The sequence below is a fragment of the Phyllobates terribilis genome, unplaced genomic scaffold, assembly GCF_046119375.1.
Source record: "Phyllobates terribilis strain yellow unplaced genomic scaffold, ASM4611937v1 Scaffold_9__5_contigs__length_417890890, whole genome shotgun sequence".
NCBI lineage: Eukaryota > Metazoa > Chordata > Amphibia > Anura > Dendrobatidae > Phyllobates > Phyllobates terribilis.
In genome coordinates, this window is record NW_027362769.1 from 175,377,185 (window position 1) to 175,394,630 (window position 17,446).

Sequence of the window (17,446 nt, forward strand, 5' to 3'; positions counted from 1 at the left end):
GTACCCCTCTGCGGCCACTGCAACTTGACGGCCAAGCACCGCAGGTAAGGACTTCTGGCCGGCACCAATAACAGCTGATCGGCGGGGGTGCCGCGTGGCCGATCATACATTGATGCCCTATCCTAAGGTAATGAACAACTCCTTTTAACTTTTCAAGCAAAGTGGATGCGACTTTGTGAAAACCCCATCTGCTGTATTGTGCATTTTTGGTGCAGTTTTTTTCTCAGTAGGTTTCAATGGGATAAAGAAAAAACGCATGTAAAAATAATGCAGAATCAGAAGTTTTTTTGTACTTAAAAATAATGCATCAAAAACAAACAAAGAACAAATGCATTAATCAAAGAAGATGGTTATTGTATATTATGGTGCAGACACCTGCAGAAAGTATATGGATGAAAAGTAGCAGAAAAAATGCAGCATCTATGCTAGGTGTGAACACGGCCTCAAGGTATTTTCTGACAAAAGTGATGATGTTTTCCAGTGGAAACTTCTTGAGGACGTGTGCACACGGCGACATTTAGATGACAGTGCAGCCGCTCCAGGAAAACGCTGGAAACCGACCGAGGGATGAACCGGTGACTTCTTATGACCGCTGCACAGTTTCCGAGCAGTTATCAGAAGTGACAGAAGATGGAACATGTGAACAGCGCCGTTCTGACAATGCTTTGCACCATGTTCATTTTTTGATGGGCTTCTGTGCCTCTTTTTCAGTCTATTGGTTCGGCCTCCACAACACTCACGGTCTCTAATGTGGCCCCTCGGGTAAATTAATTGCCCACCGCTGCTCCAGCTCATTGGAATTGTGACCTGGAATTGGTTCTTTTATTGTGTTGGAGCAGATTTCAGGAGAAGGTGAGATGCACTTTTTTATTTTCTTCCATCAGGTACTTTTCAAAAATTTATTCAGAAAAAAAAAAAAACACTTAGAGATTCCTTATAAAAAAGAAAATCTGCAAAAAAAAACCTCTTTGTAAACGTAAACCTCGCCTGAGGCTCGGTTCAGTTTTTTACTTGAGTTTTTTTTTCTTTTTTAAATGACTTTGCTCCAAATATCTCTACAAAAAAACCAGGGACGTACTAAACGTACTAAAAAACACTTCTACTCCATTTCTTGGAGGAGTTTTATTTTCTGAAGGGCTGGATGCTTTCCTCAGAAATTGCATTGTGGGACATGGATAATGTAGTGGCAAAGAATTTAGAATTGGTGGAGAAAGGTTGCACTTGATGGACCTGAGTCTTTTTTTTCAACTTATGCAACTATGTAAAATGTTTCCTGGTGGGAAAAAAAAAAAGTGCAGTCACTTCATTCAAGAGGCTCCTGATGGAAAATGCTCCAAACTAAGCACAGTCCAATCAGAAAGCTGCAAAAAAAAAAAAAAAAAAACGCTTGCAGGAAAACAAAAGTCTCCAAAGTGCTGCAAATACACATCAGGAAAAGAAAAGCTTCAAGAACTCTCCCAGTAAGGAGCATTTCCTGGTGGTTTCTGCTTGAATCGCACCTTATTTTTGGCTGCCCTGTGAGAACTGAGTCTAATAAGGTGGATGCGGTGCGGAGGCGGCTCTGGAGCCAGTGCACACAGTGCGCAAGCTGCGTCTTCCTTCCAGCAGGTGAACACTAAACCTTCCTGGCAGGAGACATAGCCCCGAGCTGCTTCAGGGAGGTGTGTGGCTGCAATGTCAGGTCTGTGAACATCTCTGAGCCCCTGCGACTTCCTGAAGGGAGAGAGGGAGGAGCAGAGAGGAGAGAGGAGAGGAAAACAAGCAACTTCCAGAGCAGCATTCCCCTCCTGTCCCAGTGCAGCCATCCTGGAGCAATGGGCAGCCCCCTGTGCAGCCCCCTGTGCAGCCCCCTGCAGCCCGGCCTGTGACCGTCATCTGGAGGAGGAGTGGGACAGGTGAGCCCACCAGAGCAGGCTGCCTGCATGGGATGCACCGTGAGCTTCATCTGCTGTGAAGAAGACCCCCTGTACATGTCTGCAGACCCCAAACATGAGCAAACAAGCATGGAGGAGAAGACCAAACTTCTTCCTAAGGTAAGGTAGGGACTGACTGCAGAGAAGAACCTGCTGGTCCATGGTGTTCTCTCAGATGTAGCAGAGCTGAGTCGGTTCTTTAAACTCTTCTGATAAATATTACAATTTCAGAGTCCTCGGTGGTTGATCCCTTTTAATGGTTAACTGAAAAGATGGTAACAAATAGCAGCTCTGGAGACTCCTCCATCTCCTCATCAGGCTCAGTATAATCAGAAGAGTCACAGACTATACACAACAGGACACAGGAATAATGCAGTAATGACACAAGTGACCAGAAGAAGAACTATCAATGTGGGGGAAACAGTTGTGGCAGGAAATATTGGAGGCGTTCACCTGTCTGATTACTGCTTCATCTCTGTGTCCTGTTAGTGTTATTGATTGTAAGCTAATTAATAACTGACAAGAGCTGAGAAACTCTACAAGGTTGTCCTGCAGTCCTATGTAAAGCTGTGATCACACTGAGGGTTTTTTTTGCTTAGTCTTTGGAGCAGAAACTGTCCAATCAAACCTTGTGGTTTATGAACTCCTCATTACTTCTGAAGAGTTTATGCAAAAAAAATAAAAACCTAAGTGTGAACACAGCCTAAAACTACCAACACTGCCTTACTATCAGGAAGCGACAAACCCAGCTCTTCACTGTGCACTGATTTTAGGATGCAGCATTTGACATTTAACCCTTTGACTATTTTGACAACTGACTGAGCTGATGACAGTGAGAGTTTACCTGCAGTCTGATTTAAATCTGCAGATATCCTTGTGTTATCCCGTTGTACTGAGCCAAATGACCAACCTCAGCTCTGCTTCATTTGTATATTGTGTAGGTGATATTTAACCTTTAGTCAGATTTTAGGGGATGAACAATACATAAGGGTGATTGGTAAAGCCACACAGGAGGTGTAGTGCTCCCCTGAGTTGCAGCTGTCCGTTTGTTACAATGTGTCATTTATTGATAATATTTACCGTTCTCTTTAGTCTGGAGTTTGATGATCATTTACAGTTGTAAGTAAATCACTGTAAAATGAAAAGTTTTGCAACTTTCTAACTTTTTAAATATTTGCTTGCTGTCAGTGAATAGTAACTTTTACGAGTTACTATAACAGCTATGAGGCTCTACAGATATACATTGTATATTTTTTTAGAATTTTGGTGGCTTTTTGCCATCTGTCACTGCTGTGTGAATTTTCTGGTGAACCTTTATTTTCCGTATCTTTGTGTAATGCCATTATACTACTCTTCCAGTTTTCTGTCATTAGGTGTGGGGGCCCCCATCACATTTTGCTATGATACCCTATGAGTTCCAGTTATGCCTTTGGGAATATTCAGTGGCTCTAAGCTTGTCAAAACCTAAACATGAGGTTGCTAAACACAAAGTATCAAAAATCTCTCTCCTGCCTTGATAGTTTGTACAATGTATCAGTGCAGGTAGCATGTATCCCACAGTTCAGTATTAGGTCTATACAGGATCTCAGCTTCTGGATGTAAACAGATGTTTCCATTCACTGATAGAAAGCAGAGATATTGAATACGGGGAGTGTTTGAAACACAAAGGCCCAGATTCATTAAGACTGTTGGTGGTGTTTGATATGTCATTCTTAATGAGAGGCGTGCAGGAAAAAGATGCACCCTATTTGTTAAAAGTCACACTCCATTAAATTAATTTGGCACATTTTATGTGTGGCGAGCACCTCTATGCGACTGGCAAGAAATATTACTCCAGTCAGGGAAAGGAGTAACATTTCTAGCACAAGAAGTGCCACCACTATTGATCAATTTGACAGGCGGACGTATCCACTCCCCACTGCGGCTCCATCCATTTTGTCAGAGCTGCACAAACTTGCGTGAAGTCGCAAAGTCTTTGCAAAACTTTACATTGAACAAAAGTTTTGTAACTTTTCAAAGTGTTTTATTCCTGCTTTCAGCCATAAACATTTGATGAATCGGAGGACAAAGTATATTAGAAAGTTGCAGAAGAACAATAAACCTTGATCACATGTATAAAACCGGCCACTAAAACTTTAGCATTGGTGATTTTAGTGTTATCCCACCTGGCAAGTTATAAATATGTTTCTTTTGGTGCCGGCACAATTTCTTGCAATTTTTATTTATTTGCTTGAACCTCCATCGATGTCATACGTTTGTGTGTATCCGGATTATTGCTGTAAGACGAGGATTTCGGGCAGGTTGAGACAGAGGCGCAGCTTTTGTTTCCTATTGTTTATTCAGACCATTGGTTGGCAACCTTCGTGTCTGAAGCTAGTGGGGTACTATAAGTCCCAGCAGATTAGGATGGAGTTTGCTGCTGAGACTTGAAGAAGACTCTGCATGCAGCTGAAGTCGTCCTTCGCTGTCACATTGTTTGTGACAAAGTTTACTCAGCAGTTTCCTAAGATGTCGTCCTTCACTGTCACATTGTTACGAAGTTCAGTCAGCAGTTTTTAAACATTGTTTGTCTATTTATGGGAAATCGTGACAACCTTTATGTGCATGTATATTCATTTTCACCTAGCTTTCCTGGACTCCTGAATGGTCAGCTGTTATGTAAAGCTGGATGATAAGCAATACACGAACATGTACATTAAGGTTGTCACCCAGCTTTCCTAGAATCCAGAGTGGTCAGTTATTGTGGAAAACTGGGGCACAACCAATACACATGACTGTGACAACTTTTATTTACAACCATAATTAAGTTTTTACTGACGTAGATGACTCGAGAACAAACAAATTTTTATATTTTTCTTTAGGGGGGTCCTTCTTGTAAGTGGTGAGCAGCTGTGACCGCCATGCAGTACCTGCTCATGCACCCCTGCATTGCTGTCACGCCTCATTCCCAGAAGGTATTTGTGGATTTGTCATGAAGTTCTGAAAAGCTAAAGGGAATCAGATCAGAGGAATATGAATCTCAGGGTCAGGCTGGAGGGACGAAAGCTCAGTCAGTTTTATCGGCTCTATCAGAGTATGTGCACATGGCGTCTTTCAGATGCCGGCGTATCTGCTTCCATTTGAAAGCACTTTTTCAGGTGTGTTGCAGGCAGGATATACCTGAATATGAAGCCGTGGGCACACTACATTTTCTTCAGGCGAGTTTATAGCGGATCTGCCCCAAAACCTTCCTGAAAAAGCACTACATCTGCCTTTCTATTTAATAAAGTCTTGCTGTGGTGCATATATATGTTTAGTCTTTTGCGCGCCTTTTAACAGCTTTAGGTTTACAAAGACGCCGTGTGCAAAATAATTTCTCACAATTTCTGGGTTTTTTGTTTGTCACTTTGAGGATTGACCACACTTTCTCAATCGGACTGAGATCTGAAGAGTTTCCCAGCCATGGAACCAAAATATCAATGTTTTGTTCACATGATTTCCATCATTGAGCAAAAAGTATCATCATCACATTGCTGTTTTTCTTGGAAAAAATGTTTCTTTGCTGCCCAGTACAGTAGGTCAGCCTCCAAAAGCCGTCACCTCCCTGTTTGTGTATGTATGTGTGCAGATGCACTGACGCCTGCCTGCTGCCATCCCACAGCAACCTCTGCACTGGTGTTGAACAGATCCCGTATCGGAATCCTCTTTAGGAGACGGTCCTGGCACTTGCTGGACTTTCTTGGTCTCCCTGAAGCCTTCTTCACAGCAACCCAACCTCTCTATTTGAAATTCTTAATGATCTGATAAAAGGTTGATTTAGGGGCAATCTTACAAGCAGCAATGTCCTTGACCGTGAAGCCCTTTTGATGCAAAGCAATGATGACTGCTCATTGATTTAAAGCACCAGCCCCCATTTAAAGCAACCAGTTTGCTGTTATAAGTCAGTCAGCATGAAATAGAGATCTCAGCTGCCTTGTCCTCGATAACACTTCTCCCTGAGCTAACGAGAAGATTACTGAAATGATTAAAGGAAGTCATTTTGTGGCTGGGCTGAAAATCATTTGAAATGTTTTTTTTTTTGTGATAATTCTCATGCCAAGGAATGAATCCCATCACTTATCATAACAATCTGCATTTAACACCAAATCGTCACTATAAAAACGTACACAGTGAAATTTGTGAAAACCAAAATTAGTGTCAGTCTTAAAACTTTTGGCCATGACTATAGACCTGAGATCCCCATTAATGTAATCCTTTAAATTCTAATTTTCTGATCATGTGTCACAAATTTTGATAATTTCTTGCTACTGTCTGAACCTCAGCCATAAGGGTCTGTAATGAGGCGCTGGCCGTACTCCATAGGGATTAAGGAGCTTTCTCCATGAGTGATTTTCCTGGGTGATGCTGTCTGTCATTCCTGCTTGTTACATGGGTCACAATGTTAATGGTGGAGGGTGGTCCTCCATTTACAAGTATCACAGAGGTGCTAAATCCCAGTGTGAGGTCTCTGAGGTGTTACTTTAGATAAATGAGAATCTGACAACTCCCCATGACCTGATCAAGTGCTGAGTGTCCAACTTGTAATTAAAAGTTGTCAGATTTGGCGTCGAACAGTAATTAAAGGGCCAGCATAGTCTTTTAAGGTAATCGACCCTTATTAAAGAGGTTGTTCCTTAGGCTACGCCATAATTATTACAGTGACCAGGGTACAACATCCAGCACGACCATCGATCAGCTGATCCAAGTTCACAGTATACGGTGATGAAACAGCACAGCTCCATACACCGTGTAGTGGCCATTGTATGGTACTGCAGTGCAACTCCTATTGAAGTGACTGTGTTCTGAGCTGCAGTTCCTGAGACCAGCCACTATGCAGTGTGTGGAGCTGTGGTGTAAATTGTGACCTGCAGGTGTACAAGCCTCCAGGTATCTGCTGAGCGGTGGACAAGATCAAAGTCTTGGATGACCCTTTATAATGTAATCATAGAGTTTTGCAACTTTCCGTTATACTTTGTAATTCATTGTAATTTAGTTTCTCACCTTTTTTTACATCACTGATTAGTTCTTAAAAGTTTATTTTAATGTATCAGTACGGGCAAACCTGGATAGAGGCACAAATCTGTCTCCTGTCCTGGACTGATACATTGTACCAAATCCTTTAACTATGTGAACAGAAATGGGTCCGGAAGACGGGGTTTCACTTTTAGACTTTTTTTTATAGTCATTGACAGCAAAGATCTGTATAGGAGGCATTTTCTTATAACAACTGTGGAATTAAAGTCTAATTACTATGACTTCAAGGACGGTAATTCCATGTATAATCCTAACAATCATTTAGTTTGTGATCCGGCCACGGTCAGGTCATGAGAATTTCTAGTGTTTACAATTTTCCTTAATTAAATCATGTGCTGTCCGTCATAGTGCCAGATTCTATATTGCAGAGGACACCGAGTGCCTGAGCCGCTATTCTGTGTGTTGTGCAGCACTAAATCACAGCCCAACTAACAGCAAAGGGATCGTTCACCTTACCGAATTATCATGTACCTATTATATCCATAAATAGGTTATCAAAACACAGATAGCTGTGCTCCTCTGTGTTAGTGTATACTGTAGCTATAACTACTATAATACTGCCACTATGTACGAGAATATAACTACTATAATACTGCCCCCTATGTACAAGAATATAACTACTATAATACTGCTCCTATATATAAGAATATAACTACTATAATACTGCCCCCTATGTACAAGAATATAACTACTATAATACTGCTCCTATGTACAAGAATATAACTACTATAATACTGCCCCTATGTACAAAAATATAACTACTATAATACTGCTTCTATGTACAAGAATATAACTACTATAATACTGCCCCTATGTATAAGAATATAACTACTATAATACTGCTTCTATGTACAAGAATATAACTACTATAATACTGCTCCTATGTACAAGAATATAACTACTATAATACTGCTTCTATGTACAAGAATATAACTACTATAATACTACCTCCTATGTACAAGACTATAACTACTATAATACTGCTCCTATGTACAAGAATATAACTACTATAATACTGCTTCTATGTACAAGAATATAACTACTATAATACTGCCCCTATGTATAAGAATATAACTACTATAATACTGCCCCCTATGTACAAGAATATAACTACTATAATACTGCTCCTATGTACAAGAATATATCTACTATAATACTGCTCCTATATACAAGAATATAACTACTATAGTACTGCTCCTATGTACAAGAATATAACTACTATAGTACTGCCCCTATGTACAAGAATATACCTACTATAATACTGCTCCTATATACAACAATATAACTACTATAATACTGCCCCTATGTACAAGAATATATCTACTATAATACTGCTCCTATATACAAGAATATAAATACTATAATACTGCTCCTATGTACAAGAATATAACTACTATAGTACTGCCCCTATGTACAAGAATATACCTACTATAATACTGCTCCTATATACAAGAATATAACTACTATAATACTGCTCCTATATACAAGAATATAACTACTATAATACTGCCCCTATGTACAAGAATATAACTACTATAATACTGCTCCTATATACAAGAATATAACTACTATAATACTGCTCCTATGTACAAGAATATAACTACTATAATACTGCCCCTATATACAAGAATATAACTACTATAATACTGCTCCTATGTACAAGAATATAACTACTATAATACTGCTCCTATGTACAAGAATATAACTACTATAATACTGCCCCTATATACAAGAATATAACTACTATAATACTGCTCCTATGTACAAGAATATAGCTACTATAATACTGCCCCTATATACAAGAATATAACTACTATAATACTGCTCCCCTATGTACAAGAATATAACTACTATAATACTGCTACTATGTACAAGAATATAACTACTATAATACTGCTCCTATGTACAAGAATATAACTACTATAATACTGCTCCTATGTACAAGAATATAACTACTATAATACTGCTCCTATGTACAACAATATAACTACTATAATACTGCCCCTATGTACAAGAATATAACTACTATAATACTGCCTCCTATGTACAAGAATATAACTACTATAATACTGCTCCTATGTACAAGAATATAACTACTATAATACTGCTCCTATGTACAACAATATAACTACTATAATACGGCCCACCTATGTATAAGAATATAACTACTATAATACTGCTCCCTATGTACAAGAATATAACTACTATAATACTGCCCCCTATGTACAAGCATATAACAACTATAATACTGCCCCTATGTACAAGAATATAACTACTATAATACTGCCCCCTATGTACAAGCATATAACTACTATAATACTGCCCCTATGTACAAGAATATAACTACTATCATACTGCTCCTATGTACAAGAATATAACTACTATAATACTGCCCCCTATGTACAAGCATATAACTACTATAATACTGCTCCTATGTACAAGAATATAACTACTATAATACTGCCCCCTATGTACAAGAATATAATTGAAAAAATTACCAAATATGGAATAGACAAGGCAACTGTTAGGTGGATTCATAACTGGCTTAGTGATCGGACTGAAAGAGTGGTCATAAATGGCTACACATACAGTTGGATGAATGTCTCAAGTGGGGTACCACAGGGCTCCGTCCTGGGACCTGTATTGTTCAACATCTTGATCAATGATTTAGATGAAGGAATTGAGGGTAAACTGATAAAATTTGCTGACGACACAAAGCTAGGAGGGATAGCTAATACTAGAGAAGAGAGAGAGGATTCAAAAAGACCTAAATAAACTGGAGCAGTGGGCAGCAACCAACAGAATGGTTTTTAACAGGGAAAAATGCAAAGTACTACATCTGGGCAATAAAAATGAAAAAAGCATATACAGAATGGGTGGAATAGAGCTAAGCAACAGTACATGTGAAAAAGACTTAGGTATACTAATAGATCATAGACTGAACATGAGTCAACAGTGTGATGCAGCAGCAAAAAAGGCAAATACAATTCTGGGATGTATTAACAGAAGCATACAGTCTAGATCACGTGAAGTCATTATCGCACTTTACTCCTCTTTGGTCAGACCTCATCTGGAATACTGTGTACAGTTTTGGGCACCACATTTTAAAAAAGACATCGACAAACTGGAGCAAGTTCAGAGAAGAGCGACCAGAATGGTGACCGGTCTGCAAACCATGTCCTATGAGGAACGGGTACAGGATCTGGGAATGTTTAGCTGCAAAAGAGAAGACTGAGAGGAGACTTAATAGCTGTCTACAAATATGTCAAGGGCTGTCACATTGTAGAAGGATCATCTTTATTCTCATTTGCACAAGGAAAGACTAGAAGCAATGGGATGAAACTAAATGGGAGGAGACACAGATTAGATATTAGAAAAAATTTTTTGACAGTTAGGGTGATTAATGAGTGGAACAGGCGGCCACGAGAGGTGGTGAGTTCCCCTTCAATGGAAGTCTTCAACCAGAGGCTGGACAGACATCTGTCTGAGATGATTTAGTGAATCCTGCTTTGAGCAGGGGGTTGGACCAGATGACCCAGGAGGCCCCCTCCAACTCCACCATTCTATGATTCTGCCCCTATGTACAAGAATATAACTAGTATAATACTGCTCCTATGTACAAGAATATAACTACTATAATACTGCTCCTATATACAAGAATATAACTACTATAATACTGCCCCCTATGTACAAGAGTATAACTACTATAATACTGCTCCCTATGTACAGGAATATACCTACTATAATACTGCTCCTATATACAAGAATATAACTACTATAATACTGCCCCTATGTACAAGAATATAACTACTATAATACTGCTCCTATATACAAGAATATAACTACTATAATACTGCCCCCTATGTACAAGAATATAGCTACTATAATACTGCCCCTATGTACAAGAATATACCTACTATAATACTGCTCCTGTATACAAGAATATAACTACTATAATACTGCCCCTATGTACAAGAATATAACTACTACAATACTGCTCCTATGTACAAGAATATAACTGCTATAATACTGCTCCTATGTACAAGAATATAACTACTACAATACTGCCCCTATGTACAAGAATATAACTACTATAATACTGCTCCTATATACAAGAATATAACTACTATAATACTGCCCCTATGTACAAGAATATACCTACTATAATACTGCTCCTATATACAAGAAAATAACTACTATAATACTGCCCCCTATGTACAAGAATATAACTACTATAATACTGCTCCTATATACAAGAATATAACTACTATAATACTGCTCCTATGTACAAGAATATACCTACTATAATACTGCCCCTATGTACAAGAATATAACTACTATAATATTGCCCCTATGTACAATAATATAACTACTATAATACCGCCCCCTATGTACAAGAATATAACTACTATAATACTGCTCCTATGTACAAGAATATAACTACTATAATACTGCCCCCTATGTACAAGAATATAACTACTATAATACTGCTCCTATGTACAAGAATATAACTACTATAATACTGCTCCTATGTACAAGAATATAACTACTATAATACTGCCCCCTATGTACAAGAATATAACTACTATAATACTGCCCCCTATGTACAAGAATATAACTATTATAATACTGCCCCCTATGTACAAGAATATAACTACTATAGTACTGCCCCTATGTACAAGAATATAACTACTATAATACTGCTCCTAGGTACAAGAATATAACTACTATAATACTGCCCCCTATGTACAAGAATATAACTACTATAATACTGCCTCCTATGTACAAGAATATAACTACTATAATACTGCCCCCTATGTACAAGAATATAACTACTATAATACTGCCCCCTATGTACAAGAATATAACTACTATAGTACTGCCCCTATGTACAAGAATATAACTACTATAATACTGCTCCTATGTACAAGAATATAACTACTATAATACTGCTCCTATGTACAAGAATATAACTACTATAATACTGCCCCCTATGTACAAGAATATAACTACTATAATACTGCCCCCTATGTACAAGAATATAACTACTATAATACTGCCCCCTATGTACAAGAATATAACTACTATAGTACTGCCCCTATGTACAAGAATATAACTACTATAATACTGCTATGTACAAGAATATAACTACTATAATACTGCTCCTATGTACAAGAATATAACTACTATAATACTGCCCCTATGTACAAGAATATAACTACTATAATACTGCCTCCTATGTACAAGAATATAACTACTATAATACTGCTCCTATGTACAAGAATATAACTACTATAATACTGCTCCTATGTACAACAATATAACTACTATAATACGGCCCCCTATGTACAAGAATATAACTACTATAATACTGCTCCCTATGTACAAGAATATAACTACTATCATACTGCTCCTATGTACAAGAATATAACTACTATCATACTGCTCCTATGTACAAGAATATAACTAGTATAATACTGCTCCTATGTACAAGAATATAACTGCTATAATACTGCTCCTATATACAAGAATATAACTGCTATAATACTGCCCCTATGTACAAGAATATACCTACTATAATACTGCTCCTATATACAAGAATATAACTACTATAATACTGCTACTATGTACAAGAATATAACTACTATAATACTGCTCCTATGTACAATAATATAACTACTATAATACCGCCCCCTATGTACAAGAATATAACTACTATAATGCTGCTCCTATGTACAAGAATATAACTACTATAATACTGCTCCTATGTACAAGAATATAACTACTATAATACTGCCCCCTATGTACAAGAATATAACTACTATAATACTGCCCCCTATGTACAAGAATATAACTATTATAATACTGCCCCCTATGTACAAGAATATAACTACTATAGTACTGCCCCTATGTACAAGAATATAACTACTATAATACTGCTCCTAGGTACAAGAATATAACTACTATAATACTGCCCCCTATGTACAAGAATATAACTACTATAATACTGCCTCCTATGTACAAGAATATAACTACTATAATACTGCCTCCTATGTACAAGAATATAACTACTATAATACTGCCCCCTATGTACAAGAATATAACTACTATAGTACTGCCCCTATGTACAAGAATATAACTACTATAATACTGCCCCCTATGTACAAGAATATAACTACTATAGTACTGCCCCTATGTACAAGAATATAACTACTATAATACTGCTCCTATGTACAAGAATATAACTACTATAGTACTGCCCCTATGTACAAGAATATAACTACTATAATACTGCTCCTATATACAAGAATATAACTACTATAGTACTGCTCCTATGTACAAGAATATAACTACTATAATACTGCTCCTATCTACAAGAATATAACTACTATAATACTGCTCCCTATGTACAAGAATATAACTACTATAATACTGCTCCTATGTACAAGAATATAACTACTATAATACTGCCCCCTATGTACAAGAATATAACTACTATAATACTGCCCCTACGTACAAGAATATAACTACTATAATATTGCCCCCTATGTACAAGAATATAACTACTATAATACTGCTCCTATGTACAAGAATATAACTACTATAATACTGCTCCTATGTACAAGAATATAACTACTATAGTACTGCCCCTATGTACAAGAATATAACTACTATAATACTGCTCCTATGTACAAGAATATAACTACTATAACACTGCTCCTATATACAAGAATATAACTACTATAATACTGCTCCCTATGTACAGGAATATAACTGCTATAATACTGCTCATATATACAAGAATATAACTACTATAGTACTGCCCCTATGTACAAGAATATAACTACTATAATACTGCTCATATATACAAGAATATAACTACTATAGTACTGCCCCCTATGTACAAGAATATAACTACTATAATACTGCCCCCTATGTACAAGAATATAACTACTATAATACTGCTCCTATGTACAAGAATATAACTACTATACTAATATATTTTTTCTGTTCCCCATATTGTAAATTAATTGATGTATTATTCCTCTCCTGTCTTCTGTATCTATAGGATGACGCATCGGTGACTGTTGATGTGATTTGTTTTGTGATGTCTCTCAAGGGGAAAATTATCATTTTACTGTGTGATCAATCCTGTCTAATATTATGACACATCAAAAGGTTATTATGTTTCTTGTGGATATAGAGAACTAATTACTACACATAAGCTAGACAGACGTGTGGTTCTCAGCAGTTTGTCACGACTGATATGAAACAGAAAAAGCCAATATAGAAAGAGGGGCGAGCCCTGCTCTGCACCCAGCCGTATGGATTGGGTAAATTGCCCCCCCCCACCTCATGCCACTAAAATGCTGGAATGAGCAAAAAAGACAATTGTTCTCATTGTGAAAGATAAGATTGTATTTATAATTGACAGTTTTATTTTTTTTTTGTCTGTTATTTTCTACAATTTTGCAGCAAAAGACCCCAAAACACTGCGAGACCGTGGTGTAAATGTAACGTTACGTCCCCTACTCTGCCTTACACATCCTTAAAGTTACATGATAAAAAGCAGGTTACCTCCCTCCACCAGTAGAGGGAGCTCAGGAGCTTGCAGCAGACGGGTACTACATGAATTCATGTGTAATGAGCTCCCTCTATTGATAGTTACCATTCATTTATTAAAGACCTGTGTTCTACATTTTCGTCACAGGTAATGTGCAATCTGAGCCTGCTCCATACTGGGCAGACAGCGGCTGTGCTTCACAGCTGGAATCTGCCTGTAACAGCAGCAACTGGAGCAAGCTCTGATAGCCGCAGTTTAACCATTTAAATGCTGCTGTCTATCAGTGACAGCAGCATTTATATGGCCTCATTTCCAGTGCACTCATCTATTGGCTCTCCTCAGTCTCTCGAGAAGCGATTATGGGAATCCAATGGATTATCATGGCAGCCAGGAATCTGGTAAAAACGCCCTTAGTCTTTTGGCAGGGTTTCATAGAAGAACATCAGCTACATTATATGCTGCAATACTAATGATTGCAATTTTAAGTGCCCTAAAAGGAAAAGAAAAGGAAAAAAATAAATAATAATAAAATATAACTAAAAATCCCTCTTTCTTCCTGTTATGAAGTAAAGAAATAAAAACATGTAAAAAAGAGACATATTTGTTATTGTTGTATCCATAAAAGTTCAAGCTATAAATTGAATCCTCAATCCTCAAAAAGCCCTCCCTTGACCCATCCTCTCTGTCTAGCTATCGCCCCATATCACTTCTCCCCTATGCCTCAAAACTACTGGAACAACATGTCCACCTTGATCTGTCCTCCCACCCCTCCTCCTGCTCCCTCTTCGACCCCTTACAATCTGGTTTCCGACCGCATCACTCGACTGAAACTGCCCTGACCAAAGTCACCAACGACCTACTGACCGCCAAATCTAAGCGACACTACTCCATCCTCCTCCTTCTGGACCTGTCATCTGCCTTAGACACAGTGGACCATTCCCTCTTACTCCAGACTCTCTCATCTATCGTCATCACAGACTTGGCCCTATCTTGGATCCCCTCATACCTAACAGACCGGACATTCAGTGTCTCCCACTCACACACCACCTCCTCATCTCGCCCCCTATCTGTCGGTGTCCCCCAAGGCTCAGTTCTAGGACCCCTGCTCTTCTCCATCTACACCTTTGACCTGGGACAGCTCATAGAGTCTGATGACACACAGATCTACCTCTCTGGACCCGATATCACCTCCTTACTAACCAAAATCCCACAATGTCTGTCCTCTATCTCATCCTTCTTCTCTGCTAGATTTCTAAAACTCAACATGGATAAAACAGAATTCATCATCTTTCCGCCATCTCACTCACCCCCCCCATCTGATCTATCTATCAACATCAATGGTTGTCCACTCTCCCCAGTCCCTCAAGCTCGCTGTCTCGGGGTAACCCTGGACTCTGATCTCTCCTTCACACCACATATCCAAGCCCTTTCCACTTCCTGCCGACTCCAACTCAAAAATATCTCCCGGATCCGCACATTCCTCAGCCACGAATCTGCAAAAACACCAGTGCACGCCCTCGTCATCTCCCGCCTCAACTACTGCAACCTCCTGCTCTGTGGCCTCCCCTCTAACACTCTCGCACCCCTCCAATCTATCCTAAACTCTGCTGCTCAACTAATCCACCTGTCCCCCCGCTATTCCCCGGCCTCTCCTCTCTGTCAATCCCTTCACTGGCTCCCCATTGCCCAGAGAATCCAGTTCAAAACCCTAACCATGACATACAAAGCCATCCACAACCTGTCTCCCCCATACATCTGTGACCTAGTCTCCCGGTACATACCTGCATGCAACCTCCGATCCTCACAAGATCTCCTTCTCTACTCCCCTCTTATCTCCTCTTCCCACAATCGCATACAAGATTTCTCCTGTGCATCCCCCCTTCTCTGGGATTCTCTACCCCAACATATCAGGCTCTCGCCTACCGTGGAAACCTTCAAGATGAACCTGAAGACCCACCTCTTCCGACAAGCCTACAACCTGCAGTAACCACCGCTCCACCACATTATTTCATGACCTCCTCTACCCTCACCTACTGTATCCTCACCCATCCCTTGTAGTATATGAACCCTCGCGGGCAGGGTCCTCGCTACTCCTGTACCAGTCGCTGACTCGATTTGTTAAGATTATTTTAAGTGTTTTTGCTATGTATATACCCTTCACATGTAAAGCGCCATGGAATAAATGCCGCTATAATAATAAATAATAATAATAATAATCTATCAAAATCTGAATTTCTTTAAACCGTACGTAGAATGCTGAGAAGTAAGTTGCTGGTTTTGGTCAATTTCCCCCAAAGAAATGTAATAAAAATTGATCAAAATGTCCTAAGTGCCCCGAAATGGTATTAATAAAAACTACAACTCAGCGCGCATGAAAGCAAGGAAGAAATCGATTGCTCATACAGCTCCACCGATGTAAAAGTAAAAAGTTACAACGCAAAGCAAAAGGTTCAACATTTTTTTTTTAACCACTAAAATATTAAAAATATCTATAGACGTTTGGTATCGCTGTAATGGCAGTGATCCGGAGAATCTCGCTGCCAGGTCATGGTATTCTGCATAATAACCTCTGGGGAAAAAACATCTCAAATCACAAAGGTGGAATTGTGGATTGTTTTCATCTTTTCACTCCACTCGGAATTCTGATCTTGTAGAGTGAAACTATCAATGGGATTCGGGCGAGGGGGGCTCCGACCAATACTGAAAATGGCAAATGTACTGCCCCTAATCTACCACCCCCTTGACTCTTTAAAAGAAGTGCACGCTACTTTATAACTTTACTTAATGCTCTAAGACTCTTTTCAGATCTTTAGAAACCGATCACCACATTCTACAACACTTCTGGCAGCAGTTTGTGGACAGTTTTGTGTGACTGGTTCCATTCCTGGTGGCTGTGTAGACCGTGGCCATAACTCGC

General features: G+C 38.8%; 1 protein-coding gene across 8 annotated transcripts in view; it reads left to right on the forward strand.

Annotated features, from left to right (window-relative positions):
• The first annotated feature begins 1,719 nt into the window (after window positions 1-1,719).
• Window positions 1,720-17,446, forward strand: part of TNS1 (tensin 1) — a 608,032-nt gene continuing 592,305 nt past the window's right edge. For 6 of the 8 annotated variants that reach the window (XM_073647437.1, XM_073647438.1, XM_073647442.1 and 3 more), the window contains exon 1: window positions 1,720-2,033. In XM_073647437.1, the coding sequence (XP_073503538.1) occupies window positions 1,923-2,033 (111 nt within the window). In that variant the 5' untranslated portion in view covers window positions 1,720-1,922. The remainder of the gene's footprint in view (window positions 2,034-17,446) is intronic. The other 2 variants (XM_073647445.1, XM_073647448.1) reach the window with 1 other exon arrangement.